Source organism: Vitis riparia, chromosome 8, assembly GCF_004353265.1.
Source record: "Vitis riparia cultivar Riparia Gloire de Montpellier isolate 1030 chromosome 8, EGFV_Vit.rip_1.0, whole genome shotgun sequence".
In the NCBI taxonomy this organism is placed as follows: domain Eukaryota; kingdom Viridiplantae; phylum Streptophyta; class Magnoliopsida; order Vitales; family Vitaceae; genus Vitis; species Vitis riparia.
Genome location: NC_048438.1, coordinates 10,056,274 through 10,070,094, shown reverse-complemented (window position 1 = coordinate 10,070,094; position 13,821 = coordinate 10,056,274). Strand labels below are relative to the sequence as shown.

General features: G+C 34.8%; 3 protein-coding genes across 3 annotated transcripts; 2 read left to right on the top strand and 1 right to left on the bottom strand.

Annotated features, from left to right (window-relative positions):
- Nucleotides 1–697: 697 nt before the first annotated feature.
- Nucleotides 698–1,576, top strand: LOC117920610. The gene is made up of 2 exons (XM_034838217.1): nucleotides 698–773; nucleotides 861–1,576. The coding sequence occupies exons 1-2, from the start codon at nucleotides 698–700 to the stop codon at nucleotides 1,574–1,576; spliced, it is 792 nt and encodes a 263-aa protein (XP_034694108.1).
- Nucleotides 1,577–7,277: 5,701 nt separating this feature from the next.
- On the top strand, nucleotides 7,278–9,175 carry LOC117921177. The gene is made up of 2 exons (XM_034838989.1): nucleotides 7,278–7,378; nucleotides 7,467–9,175. Exons 1-2 carry the CDS (start codon nucleotides 7,303–7,305, stop codon nucleotides 8,960–8,962), a joined length of 1,572 nt encoding a protein of 523 aa, XP_034694880.1. The 5' UTR covers nucleotides 7,278–7,302; the 3' UTR covers nucleotides 8,963–9,175.
- Nucleotides 9,176–10,840: 1,665 nt separating this feature from the next.
- On the bottom strand, nucleotides 10,841–12,076 carry LOC117920968 (senescence associated gene 20). The gene has a single exon (XM_034838696.1). It carries the CDS (start codon nucleotides 11,983–11,985, stop codon nucleotides 11,506–11,508), a length of 480 nt encoding a protein of 159 aa, XP_034694587.1. The 5' UTR covers nucleotides 11,986–12,076; the 3' UTR covers nucleotides 10,841–11,505.
- Between the last annotated feature and the right edge of the window lie 1,745 nt (nucleotides 12,077–13,821).

The following is a 13,821-nucleotide window of genomic DNA, read 5'->3' as shown; positions in this document are numbered from 1 at the left end:
GATATATAAGTAGCACAAACACTGAGGTTGAGAACTGTCTTGACTTTTGCATGAGGTTGAAGAGACCTTCTGGAGAAGCATAGGTTTTATTGAGCCTTCAAAAAAACCCATGATTTGTATCAGAGTCTTGGAGACCATGAGTGGTAAACCTTTTTTTTTTCCTAACTTGATTGGAACTTCACTATGTGTTTCATTTTTTAGTTTGATTGATTACTTGTATTGGTTTCCATAAAATTTGATATCGGGTCTTTTCTGAATTTCTCATTTTGGGATTACCATTAAACTTTCTTCAGATGTATTGTTTCTTTCTGATAGAAGATTTGGATTTTTTTTTAGTGTGGAAATGAATTTATTATTGTTGTCTTTGTTTTTTTTTTTTTTTCCCTTGAAATTTGGGTGGCAACTGGCAACTGAAAATTTTGGAATGGTGGAGTAATTTTTTTCTTCTTGATGGGCTGGTTATAAGTTTTAGAAGAAGCTTTGTAATTTTCTTGGTTCATTACAAGAGTTGATTTCATTATGGTTGTTTACTTACAGTTTTTCAGGGAGTCTGACAATGAACAATGCCTTTGGCCTTAATGACTGTGAGGTTCAGTGTGGCTTAGTACTCTGGAATTCATCAGTGATTGGTGTCACAGCACAGAAAATCAGATTTATTTATTTGTTCTTTAATAAAGAAAGCTGAATCTTGGGTAGCATGGCTTCAACTAGTAATCGTGAGGAAGAATTATGGTTAGGTGCAAGCTCAAGCTCAAGTGGTTATAAAGCCAAAGGTGAGGATGCTCTTACCATTCCAACATCCCCAATTGCTCTTACTATAGTTTCTATAAGATTGTAGTCCTTACAATTCAGTTTCACAGGTAGGTTAGCACGCCCATCAGCAAATTTTCAGGAGGTTGCAGAGGATAGGCATGGAATCTCACGTTCAATGCCTTCTACCCACAATGAAGATCTCCCGGAACATTCCAATGTGGTTCGTCCTCGAAAAACCAATCGTGATTCTATGTGCAAAAGGTGCAGAGAATGGATCAGGAGTCTGTTGAACATTGCCTTTCTTTTATGGAAAATTTGTGTTGCCATCTCAGGACTACTGCTTGTTCTCATAGTGACAGGAATGTTAAACAGAGTCCTACCAGAGAAAGATCAGAGAGATGCATGGGTTGAGGTGAATAATCAAATCCTAAATGCTCTCTTTACTCTAATGAGTTTGTATCAACACCCACAGAGGCTCCACTACCTAATACTTTTGTGTAGGTGGAAGCCCAAGGACATCTCCAGATTGAGAAAAGAATACTGTAAGAATGGCACCCAGAAACCCCATGAATGGGGCCACATGATGGTTGTTGTTCTTCTTCTCAATTTGAATTGCATTGCTCAATACGTCCTATGTGGCCTTAATTTGGGATTCAATAGACACAACCGTCCTACTGTTGTAGTCAGTATCTGCATGGCTTTTGCAGTGGGTTCTGGGACAATTGCTGGTTTGTACTCCAATTTTAGCCCTCTCCGGTCCACTATGTTTAGTAAATTTCATTTGATAGAAGAAAGGAGCAAACAGGATGGAAAATCCATTTGAGCAAACAAGTCGAAATCATGTTGAAAATTTTGATCCAACAACTTATCAAGTTGAAATGAATTTCGAATTGACACATTGGTTATGAGTTTTGCAACTTTTCATGTCAAAATTGATTTCGACATAGCCACTCCTATTTGATACCAACGGCAAAATCTCGGGATTTGATGCAGTTTGACACTTCTCCAACCCAAAAAGGCCCCAAGCATTTGGAAATTATATCTTTATTATTTTTTTAGTTATCTTAAGTAGTTTTTGGGAATAAGTGACCAATTAGAAGGTGTCACATGCCTCTTTTAAGGTTAAGCTATATATATGCTCAGTTTTAGGGTTTATGATATATGGAATGTAAGGAGAGAGATGGATGTCTCCTGTTGAAATTCTTCAATAAAGTTTTAAGTTTTTTTTATTTTATATTATTTTCCATTCTATTTTCTTGGAAATCAAACATAGGTAGGGAGAAATCCTCCACCATATTTGGCTAATTTTATGAGTTCCAAATATGTTAATATGAAAGTGAAGAATCCAAAGGAGAATAACAAAAAAAATAGTAATGCATTGAATGATTTAATTATGTCTTCAAGTTTGAATTGGTGGGAATAAATCCTCTATGTTGGTTCACCATAAATAAGGTACAAAGTATGCTCACCAAGATACCAATTACATCAATTTGATCTACTATTAATGAATTTAAGAGTCAAATCTAGAAGATGGGCATAAACTTTTGATTGAATAAAACTAAAAACCAAAATTAACCATCATATGTAATTAGGTTAAGAGATCTATTTTCTATATTTAAAAACCTAGTTCTCGATGCAAATAAGTTTTAAAGCTCAATTTCGATCTTAGGTTGGCTTTGATCAAATACTTGATTTTACAATGCTCTTTCTCTAAGGATTCAATACTTAATGGTAAAACTCTTCCGAACACTTTTTTTTTTTTCATTAAATATTTTAGGAAATTTTTATCCATGATTTATTTTTATTTATTTTAATTAGGTCTTATTACTTTTAGTAAATAATTAATATTTTCTAATCTAAAAATAATTGAACACATTAGAGTCAATCCTAGAAGACAACAAAATGGGATACTACAAAGTTGTGATAACTTTATTTCTAGTTTTTCTTAGCCAAAGTTATCATTTATTTAGGTTTTAGTATTTTAATTATAACAAAGATTATGCTTAACTTGGTTCCAATTATGCTTGACTTTCTTTTAAATATTAGATAACTCTTGATCCTCAAAGCAAGGAAAAAAAAATCTACTTCCCTTTAGTGGATTTGAAATCTAACTTGTAAATATCTTTGAATGTTTTCCTTTTATTTGTTTGGTTTTATAGATTTTAAGGTTATTGGGATACAATTTTTATATATAACCATTTTACTCTTTGATTGTTTAATCATTGCATTAGGTTTTTGTTTAAATTCAACAAGCAATTGATCATTTGGAATTAAGCAATTACTACTAGTATAACAACCTAATTTACTACCAACCATGGTAGTAGTTTCTCTAATTTTTATTTTTTTTCATTGAAGCTATTACATAACAAGATTCTATACAAGAACAAAGAGTTACGATTACTGCCAATCTTATTTTCAATTTTAGTTGGACCAAGAGAACCATTTTGAATAACTTCCCCCATATATAATGTGAAAAACCAAAGTCCAGCAAAGTAATACCCAGAGGGGAGTGAATGGGTATATTTTAAATTTTTCTTAAATAAAGAGTTGAGCTTTTAATCCAATTAAGCCTATGAGATATTTGGGATAATCACAATAATCAAAGTAATCAAGATAAAAAAATGCAATAGACACAAGAATTTCCATACTAACTATGGATATAAAAAAATCACGGAGTTTTAGACCTCTAATCTAATTCACTATTTAAGATCAAAAGTGATAGATTTATCTGACTGTTGACCTTAAGACTTATTCTTCAAAACCTATAACTTAATCTACATTTGTGAAGTAACAATCTTCAATTGCTCCAATGAATACGCTTTAGCCTCGTTGAAAGGGTGCAAGTCTTCAAACAACTCAATATTTAACATTTTGAATCTTTGATGAGAGATTAGGAATGGTGTGGCAAGGTAGTCTTAAACCCTTTTCAACCTCTAACCTAAAAGGGTTATAATGGGGTATATATATAGGCATATAAGCCCTAGAGGATTAGTATCCCAAAGTTTCCAAACTCAATTTGTGTGAAATATTTAAAAATATTTTGCTCTATTTTGGCAAATTCTGCACGAGCACTCGAGCACACTTAACCATTGCTCGAGCATCTCATGCGTTTAAGCTTTGCTTAAGTGCTTAAGCGTCCCAATGGTTGAGTGTTTGAGCGGTCCCAAAGGTTGAGTCTTGTTACCATTGCTCGAGTGGCATGACAATTTTTTAAAATACTAAAATAAGCTTTTTAAATCAATAAAAAATATTGATTCACTTTAAATTCTTTAAAACACTTCACTTACCACCGGTTAAACCTTTTTAGACATACATGTGATCTTTTGATTGAGCGATCATCAATCTTGAATCTTCAATGGATGGTAAGACACTATTTAAAAGGTTTCTTAAGTTAGAAAATCAATTGGACAAGATTGTCAATATGCAATGCAAACTCATTGTTCTAACATGATGGATTTTAAAAACTAAGGTATTATCTTTTTCCAATGGTCATAGTCATTTTCAATGTAAAATGAGAGTCTATTAATAGAGTGCCCTTTTCATGAAAGTTGAGCTTAACAAGTTAATTGTGGTCCTTTTAAACAATTAAGCCTTAAATAAGACGTTTTAACTTTGATACCAATTGTGAAAGTAAGCTACTCAACCTAATAGGTATTCTACAAAATTAAGAGCTCAATCCACCGAGGCTTTTTAATGTTCTTGTATGTTTGGATTTGAGGTTCTGATAGGTCTTTACAATTGTTAAAAGTCTTCTCTTGACACTAGATCAATCACTCATTTACAAAGATCTAGTTATATTGAATTGAAGTACAAGAACAAAGGTGCAATCAAGGATATGTATAAGTGGTAAAATAAATGCACTTTGAAGGTATCAAAGCTCTCACAATGAATATAATGATTTTTAGGGAATTGGAAGGTCATAGAAGTTGGGGAGTCATTTATATCAAGTTTAGACACAAATTAGCTAGTAGGCACAATTCCCGCTAAATTGGTTTACTACCCAATCAACTACCTAATAGTAATTAGCATTAATGTACTTTACAAAGGATCGTTACAAGTTAAACAACTTGATTGATCGATTGCTTGGTCATTTGCTCATGCGAGTACAAGACATTGCCAAAAGAAGGGATTTTTATGTTGCTATGAATATTGCAATCAGTCAACTGCATGGTCGATCCATGCCCCAAGCAGCCACAATAGAAAATCCTATGCTCTTGAGGTTCCAAGCTTACCAAGCTTTAATTTTTGGTGCCTAAGTTATTTTTTAAATCCTTTTAAGTCCTAAAATCTTTCAACAAGTTCCTAGTTTTTAAAAACGGTAAGATATACTTCATAACACATTATTTTTCACAAAAAAAAAAAAAACCACAGCGCTTATTAATTAAAAAAATTAGCCAATGGTGAATTTTGAAATTATGCAATTATGTTGATTAAACCTAGGCCTTACTTGTAAGTACCATGAAAAAAATTTATGCTGGTGGTTAAAATTTCCATTAAGCTCTTTCTTCCTAATTTATTTGTATTATAGGTTCATCTGGCCTACATTCACTTAATGAAAATTACTAAATTGCCATTATTTATTTCATTATATCAAAATTCTATTAATTATCTTTGCAAAAACTTTGGGCTAAGAACATTCTTTGTAGAAGAACTAGAGAGGTAGTAAGAGGGAAGTTATAAAAGTTGAAGAACTAATTTTGGAGAGGATAAATTAGTAGTTATAAAAGTTTCGGGAAGAAAAAGTAATGATTAATTGTTTAAGAGGGATATGAATGAAAATAATTAGTGAAATATGAGCAATGGGGCAAGGAAAAATAAACATTGTCATTCTTGTTGATCTAGCTTCTTCTTCTCGCCACTCCAGGGCATAAGAGGAGCAATCCAGAGGACTCCCAATTCCAAAAGGTAGCTATCAATTAATGGTAGAAACACGGCTTATATAAATTGATTAATTGTTTGAGAAGATATGAATGAAAATAATTATTGTAATATGATTATTTGGGGTAAAGAAGAGTAAACACACTTTAATTATGCACAAATTATAATAATTATTTGGGGAAAATGGAAATCGAAAATATATTATGGGTTGAAAAAATAAATACTCATGCTTCATTAAATAATAATTGAAAAGTGTATGGTTATTTGATTAAAAGAATAATTGAAAACCCAAAATTTGAAATTTAACCCTTCATCTTATTTTGACCTCATTTAGACAAAAATATCCTCATGATTTTCTTATAAAAATAATCATATTTTTTAAACCCTAGATATAAATACTTGAAATTTTAAATGACATTTATGTCAAAAATGAATTATTTTTCAAGTAAAAACATGGAAAGAGGTAGATTCGCAAATTGATGACTCATTTTATCCCTTTTATCCAATTAATTCAAAAGTTTATGACCTAAGAAGTACTTATTTTGATATGAGTATTTTAGGTAAAGAAAAGTAGACACATCTTTGACTCATTAATGTTCTAAAGTTCAAAAAAAAAAAAAAAAAGAATATGTAAAATGATCAATTATTAAAGAATTGAACAAGAGTAAAATGATCAAGTATTATGCCCATTTTGCTTAAGGAAAACTAGATGAGCACCCATACTCAAAAATATAAAAAAGGAGGATAGAAAATGATTAATTGTTGAAGAAGGAAAATAGGAATTTTAGGAAACAAAAAAAAAGACAAATGAACGACATCTTTTTTATAGAAGTAGCAGAAACACTAAGGTTGAGAACTATCTCACTTTTGCTAAGGTTGAAGAGAAAACTTTTGGAAACTAGTTTTATTGCGTCTTCAAAAAAAAAAGAAAAAAAAAACCAAGATTTGTATCAGATTCTTGGCGGCCATGAGTGGTAAACCTTTGTTTTAATTATTATTTTTTTTCTTCTTTTTTTTTTTTTTTTTGCTAACTTGATTTGAACTTCATTATAGATTCAATTTGATCATGTTGATGGACAACAATAAATTACTTTTATCTGAATAGAAAAAATTAAATATTTTAATTCTTTCTATTCAGTCAAAAAACAAATATAACTTTATGTATTTCTTTTTTTTTTAAATTTGATTGATTAATTGTGTTGGTTTCTATAAAATTGATATCGGCTCTTTTCTGAATTTTTCATTTTGGGATTATCATTAAGTTTTAGAATATATTGTTTCTTTCCTATAGAAGATCTGGAAATTTTAGTGTGGATGTGAAATTATTATTGTTCTTGTTTTCTTGAAATTTGGGTGGCAACTGGCAACTGAAATTTTGGACTGGTGGAAGAATTTTTTATTTATTTTTTTCTTGCTGGGCTGATTATAACTTATAAGTTTTAGAAGAAGCACTGTAATTCTCTTGGTTCATTGCAGGAACTGATTCCATTGTAGTTGTTGTTTCCTTCTAGTTTTTCAGGTTGTCCGACAATGAACAATTCCTTTGGCCTTAATGACTGTGAGGTCTAATGTGGTTTGGTGCTCTGGAATTCATCAGTGATTGGTGTCACAGCACAGAAAATAAGATTTATTTATTTATTCTTTTGTAAAGAAAGCTGAATCTTGGGTAGCATGGCTTCAACTAGTAATCGTGAGGAAGAATTATGGCTAGGCTCAAGCTCAAGCTCAAGTGGTTATAACGACAAAGGTGAGGATGTTCTTACCATTTCAACATTCCCCAATTGCTCTTACTACAGTTTCTTTAAGATTGTATTCCTTACAACTCAGTTCCACAGGTAGGCTAGCACCCTCATTGGTCAATTTTCAGGAGGTTGCAGAGGAAAGACATGAAATCTCATGTTCAGTGGCTTATTCCCACAATGAAGGTCTCCCGGAACATTCCAATGTGGTTCCTGCTCAGAATTGTGATTCTATGTGCAAAAGGTGCAGAGAATGGATCAGGAGCCCGTTTAACATTGTATTTCTTATATGGATAATTTGTGTTGCCATCTCAGGACTACTGCTTGTTCTCATAGTGACAGGAATGTTAAACAGAGTCCTACCAGAGAAAGATCAGAGAGATGCATGGGCTGAGGTGAATAATCAAATCCTAAATGCTCTCTTTACTCTAATGAGTCTGTATCAACACCCAAAGAGGCTCCACTACCTAGTAATTTTGTGTAGGTGGAAGCCCAAGGACATCTCCAGACTCAGAAAAGAATACTGTAAGAATGGCACCCAGAAACCCCATGAGTGGGGCCACATGATGGTTGTTGTACTTCTCCTCAATGTGAATTGCATTTCTCAATATGCACTGTGTGGCCTTAATTTGGGATTCAATAGACATAACCGACCTGCTGCAGGAGTCGGTATCTGCATTGTTTTTGCAGTGAGTACTGGGGCAATTGCTGGTTTGTACTCCAATTTTAGCCCTCTCGGGAAGGAATATGAATCTGAATTAGATGAGGAAGTGAAAAATCAGACTTTCACCACTGACCCCACGGGCCAACAGAGCCGCCTAAATGCCAGGTCTTTTGAGAAACGATTCTCATTTGTGTCAAGAAATGACCAGAGGGTTATTGAGATTAGTCCTCAATGGAGAGGCGGGATATTCAATTTGTGGGACGATGGTAATCAAGCTTATCTCTCTCTTTTTTGCTGTTTTTGTGTGTTTGGATGGAACATGGAAAGACTTGGGTTTGGTAACATGTATGTTCACATAGCAACTTTTCTCCTCTTTTGTGTGGCTCCCTTCTGGATATTCAACTTGGCTGCCATCAATGTTGATGATGAGGGTGTGAGGCAGATTTTGGGGTTAGTAGGTATTGTGCTTTGTGTGTTTGGCTTACTCTATGGTGGCTTCTGGAGGATCCAAATGAGAAAGAGATTCAACTTGCCAGGGAATAACTTGTGTTGTTGGAAACCAGCATTGACTGATTGTGCACAATGGCTTTGTTGCGCTTGTTGCTCTCTTGCCCAGGAAGTTCGAACAGCTGACTACTATGATATTGCAGAAAATAAGTTCTATACAAAGCAAGATGACAATAGCCAGCCAGCAATGCCCTCTTTCCCTCATGAAGATAGAGCCATTCGGTTCAGTCCAAGTTCTCCATTTTTTAACACTCCCAATCCGTCAAACCCCTGGACAGAACACTTTCCGACTGCGAGCAGACTCCCAAATTACTATTATTATGGCCCAGATGGAGAGCGTCCCCAGGTGGAGAATTTTTCCATCGTAGCTAAAGATGGCATGAATCCCCCTCTTCCAGTCATGATACAAGAGAGAAGATAATACCGACCAAAAGGTATTAAAAAAATATTTATTCGTTTGAAGGACCCTAGGACTATATCATTTGTTATGCAGACACAATATAATCATGTATGTACTTGGATGAGATCAGTCTTATAGGCACCTTCATGCTTTCCCCTTTCAAATTTCAAGTTGTAATTTGCTGTCTCTGCTTTATATGTGCTCTTCCCTGAAGGATTTTTTAGATGTACATGATCTTCCAGCTATAAGTTTATTTATTTATTTTTATTGGTATCCTCCAGCTATATATTTTCATATTTGGATAAGCTTCACCAGCTGGCTCTTGATTCTGTGTGATTGTAGTTATATTACTGCCACTATCATATGTTAGACTTCAGGTTTGAGAACTAGTTTCAGACTCCAACAGCTCTCAGCTGATGTTTTAACCTCCCTTGCAGTTATATCTTTACTTGAAAGAAGTACTATATTTGTTCAAAAATAGAATTTTGTCCACAAGCTTCTAAGGATGTAACTTATAATGTATGTTGGCACAGCCAGAATTGATTTGCTTGGTCTATTGAGAAGAGAGGGAGGCCAATTACTGAAAAACAATGGTAGCCAGAATGACATCTATTAGGACTCTGTGATCAGTATCACATCTAGAGTGGATCTACACCTCACACTGGCACCAGTCGACATGTTTGACATAGTCCTCTTGATGGTAAACCTTGGTTACCAATCCCTGTGTCATACTTATTTGTCTGCTCCCCATCTCTAATAAGTCATGGTCATAATGAATAGTGACATGTGAATGCCTGTGGCTTGATGTATAACATAGTTGGAAGGTAGATGGTGTTAGCCATAGCTGCCAGATTACATTAACTGTGGAAAGTGAGCTTATGACCAAAATGGTTAGAGTGAGCTTATGACCAAAATGGTCAGAGTGAACTTATGATAATGGGTACATTCATTGTGAAATCTTGTATATGAGGTCCCAGGAGGCGTTTCAAAAGCTTGCCAACTTTCAGCATTAACAATGCTGGGCCAGAATTTTGTGAGTATGATGGAAGAACAGCTGGGAAGCTGCTTATCACAATTAAACCCTTCTGTCACCATTTGAACCTGTCGTGATTTCTTATGGCATCTTTTTCTCTTAATTGGTTATACTAGTCATTGCTTCCATATGGAATAAGAGCTTGATGGTTTGTTCTAACATGTCCTTTTTTTAATGTCAGTCTTTTACTAATCTCATTAGTTGTGGCTTGTTTATGCTGTGCCTTTGGAAGGAAAAATCCAAATTAAGGTTTAAGGAAGGGTATGAAGAACCCCACTTTAAGGGATATGCATAAAAATTGTGTTATCAGAGGTTAGTCTTAAATTATACATGTTAGTATATGGCAGAGAGTGCAGATAGGGTGACCCTTCAGCCAATGGAAGTTTTATAGGTTGATCATAAAGGTTTGAAGTAGAATTACCTGAAACCGATTTGGGAAACTGATGAGAAACAATTTAAGATTATGATGAGACCCCTTTTCAAATGAGGGTTTCTTAAAACACAAAAAATATCAAATGTATTCTGGTGAGGGTAGCTTCAACATGTTTTCATTAATGTTTTGTAACATTGAGTTCTTCAGGGTGGAATCTTAGGTTTAGAGCTTAAAGTTGGCTTGTGCTAGTGCCCAATAACCATGGTCAGAAATATTGGGCCTTCTATTCCTGTCATTCAATAGGAAACCCAATATGGGTCTCTGGTTAGAAGGAGCTGAGCTGTTAAGGAAGCCATTCACTCACTGAATATCTAGCTAGCAGCATATATTTCTAGCTAAAACTTGTAATGGAAGATTAGTTGCTACAATTTCTGGTGCTGTTGAGTGAAATGCTTTTCTCCAAAAATAGAGGGGAAAAAAAAAACTGGACAGGTGATAAATTAGACAACTTTATTTTTTGGCTGTGCTTGGATTTGGGATGTAGTTTCCATAATAAAATCTCAGCATGCCCAAAACTAACGGCACCCCCAGCTTTAATTTGCTAATAACAAATTAGTTAATAGGGAAGTAATACCCTGATCCATTGTTAAGATTTTGTTTTATGGGACAACTCTATTTCCTTCTAATTCTTCCTTTTAGGCTGACGGGTTAGGAACTTAGGATTCTCACCAGCACCCATTAATGACATCAGGTAGAACTTTGAACCTTTCCCTTCCATTGGTTATGCCATGCCTGCATTATCCAAGATGCCATTGCTTTCTCTACTGGCTAGAGTCTCTGCAGGTACATGGCCCTCATTGCCAGTGTAAGCAGGTAGAGCCAGAGACGTGTACAGCAGCTGGATGGAAAAGGACACAAGCTTTGTGTGTAATGTGGACCAGAGTGTTTGGTGTGATCTCAGAAACAGCCATATCTCCGGTGGGCCATTTCAAAGAAATCATTATAAAACAACCCCTTTTTAATTTTTTTTTAATTTCAAACTTTGATAGCCCACGTGCAACAAAATACAACGAATATTTTACATTTTGATTGATTGATCATAGTTTCAGCTTCCTCAACTTTCGCATGCAGGTCTATTTCATGTAATGTTCCATCAATCTAGATCGCAAGCAGAAGGCCTGGCAGCGAGCGTTTGGCAAGGTCCCGAGGCTGGCTCTGCCACAGCGTGGGGCTCTCGTGCCGGACCTCCCAGTCCGCAGGTCTCAGATCCCTCACAGTGAGCCATGTGTTGAAATATTCCCGAAACTGGGTAATCAGGCCATTTTTTAGAGTCCACACATGAACCCAGTATGCTTGTGCTCCTTCCCAGCCTTCAGCAATCACACAGCCGTCAATGGCAGTGATGCTTCGAGGCTCGAACTTGAACTCCGTGTGGACCGACTCCCCAGTGAGCACCCGCATCATGTGTTGGCATCGTGGAGGGCCATGGAACCACCATTCAAGGTCACTGGCTAGAAGCCCGGCCACAATTTGAGTGTCGCCATTGGCTAATGCATTGTAGAGTTCAATGACATTGGCCTTGTTTTGGCTTTCTACCTCCATAGACATGGAAGAAGACTCAATATCATTGCCTGCCATTTTTATTTTTATTTTTTTGAAAATGAATGGAGCAAGCAAGGAAGCTTAAGGTCTGTTGTGAACCAGTCAGGATCGGTGTGCCTGGTGTATGGCCAATTGGGACCTTTTTATAGCAGAACTTGGAGAGCGGAGACCATCTAGCATTAAAAAAGACACTAGTGGTTGTGATTGATCGGTTCTGCTGACATGGAAAATCGCAGGGTCCAGATTTGCCTCGGAAATAAATGTATTTAAATGCACAATTAATAAAATAAATTGGAAGTCGATACTTTCTGGGGACAGACCATGGGTTCGCACCAGCCCCAGATAAGACCAAATCCGCAATCCAAAAATGGTTTAAAATGACGCACATGCCCCAGAAAGTTTATAATGAAAGTCTTTTGAAATTGTTTTCTTTTTCCTCTTGCTGGTTTAGGTATCTCCTGTGTTGGAAAATCCGAAGATGACTTGTTTGGAATCTGATACATTGGTTCTTTCTAATTTTGTCGCAAAAGAAACTTGATCCTATCTGATTGCTCTCTGTCTTCAAAGAAAAATTGAGAAAAAGGGAGGAAAGTAACGTCAAGTGACACTTAATTTATTGTCAAATTTGTTCAATTTCTTTGAGACTTGAGAATGAAAGGGTCAAAGAAATTTTAGAAGAGCGAATAAAGGTTTGTTTGGCAAAATTTGTTTTTAGGATATTACACAAAAAAATACCTGAATTAAAAATAAAAAATTGTTTTAAATTGTAGTGCTCTGAGACACAATGGAACACACACAAACCCTTTTTAATAATAAGTTTTGCAAGAAAACTATAGAAGAAAGACACACAAATAACCTTTTCTTGACGGCACTTTCTATTGATCCATGCATAGGGCGTAACTATGACTCTCTGCCAAGAAGAATATACAAATCTATGTGAAAAAGAATATTTTCATGGCAATAAGATACTTCTCTCCCCCATTCTGTTTTTTTTTTTTTTTTTTTTCATTTTTTTCTTTTTCATAATGCTAAAAATGATAAGAAGGGGGTGTTTGATGAGAGCGGTGGTGGTGGGGCAGACGATAGTGGCGGCTGAATGGATGCCAGACTGGCTTTTTGTTGACTCTTTGACTGCTCTTCGGCCTTTGTGATGGAACGTAGCAACAACAACTACCATGTCACCCTCAGCGTAGGTGTCTGACTGCGACCCCTTTGGCTACAATCCAAAATTTTGCCAAAGTTTTTTCCACTCTTAACTCTGACTCGTCTTGTTGGAACTTCGCTGCAACCTTTACCTGTGTTACAAGTCAGATGCTTTTGTTTTTCTCCTTGGAGTTTTGTAATTTTGTTGTTCCATTGGTTTTTCTTGCCTTTTGTGTTGCTGCTCTCACTGTTGCTGCTTTCCTCAACTAAATATTGTCCCCTTTATCCCTCGAGGTTCATGTAACTTTAAAATATATTTACATAATTAAAAAGAATTTACTATAATATTAAAATTCTCTTTTATATCCAATTTAAAATATTACAAATACACTTTATATAGATATAATATCTTCATTGTGACTTGTAAAATCACGAAGTCAAACACAAACTTTAATATCATTTGTAATAACTTATATTTAATCATATAGAATTTTAAACCCAAAGAGAATTATTAACTTTAATATTATTTGTAATAACTTATATTCAATCATATAGAACTTTAAATCCAAAGAGATTCTCGCAACTTTAAAACGCATCTATATTATTAAAAAAAATTCATACTTATATAACATCACAAATTTTCTTTCTTATTCAATGTGTGATGTAACAATATTAGTTTTTTAAAATTATTTTAAAACATGTAAATAATATATTACTTCAAATTTAAAA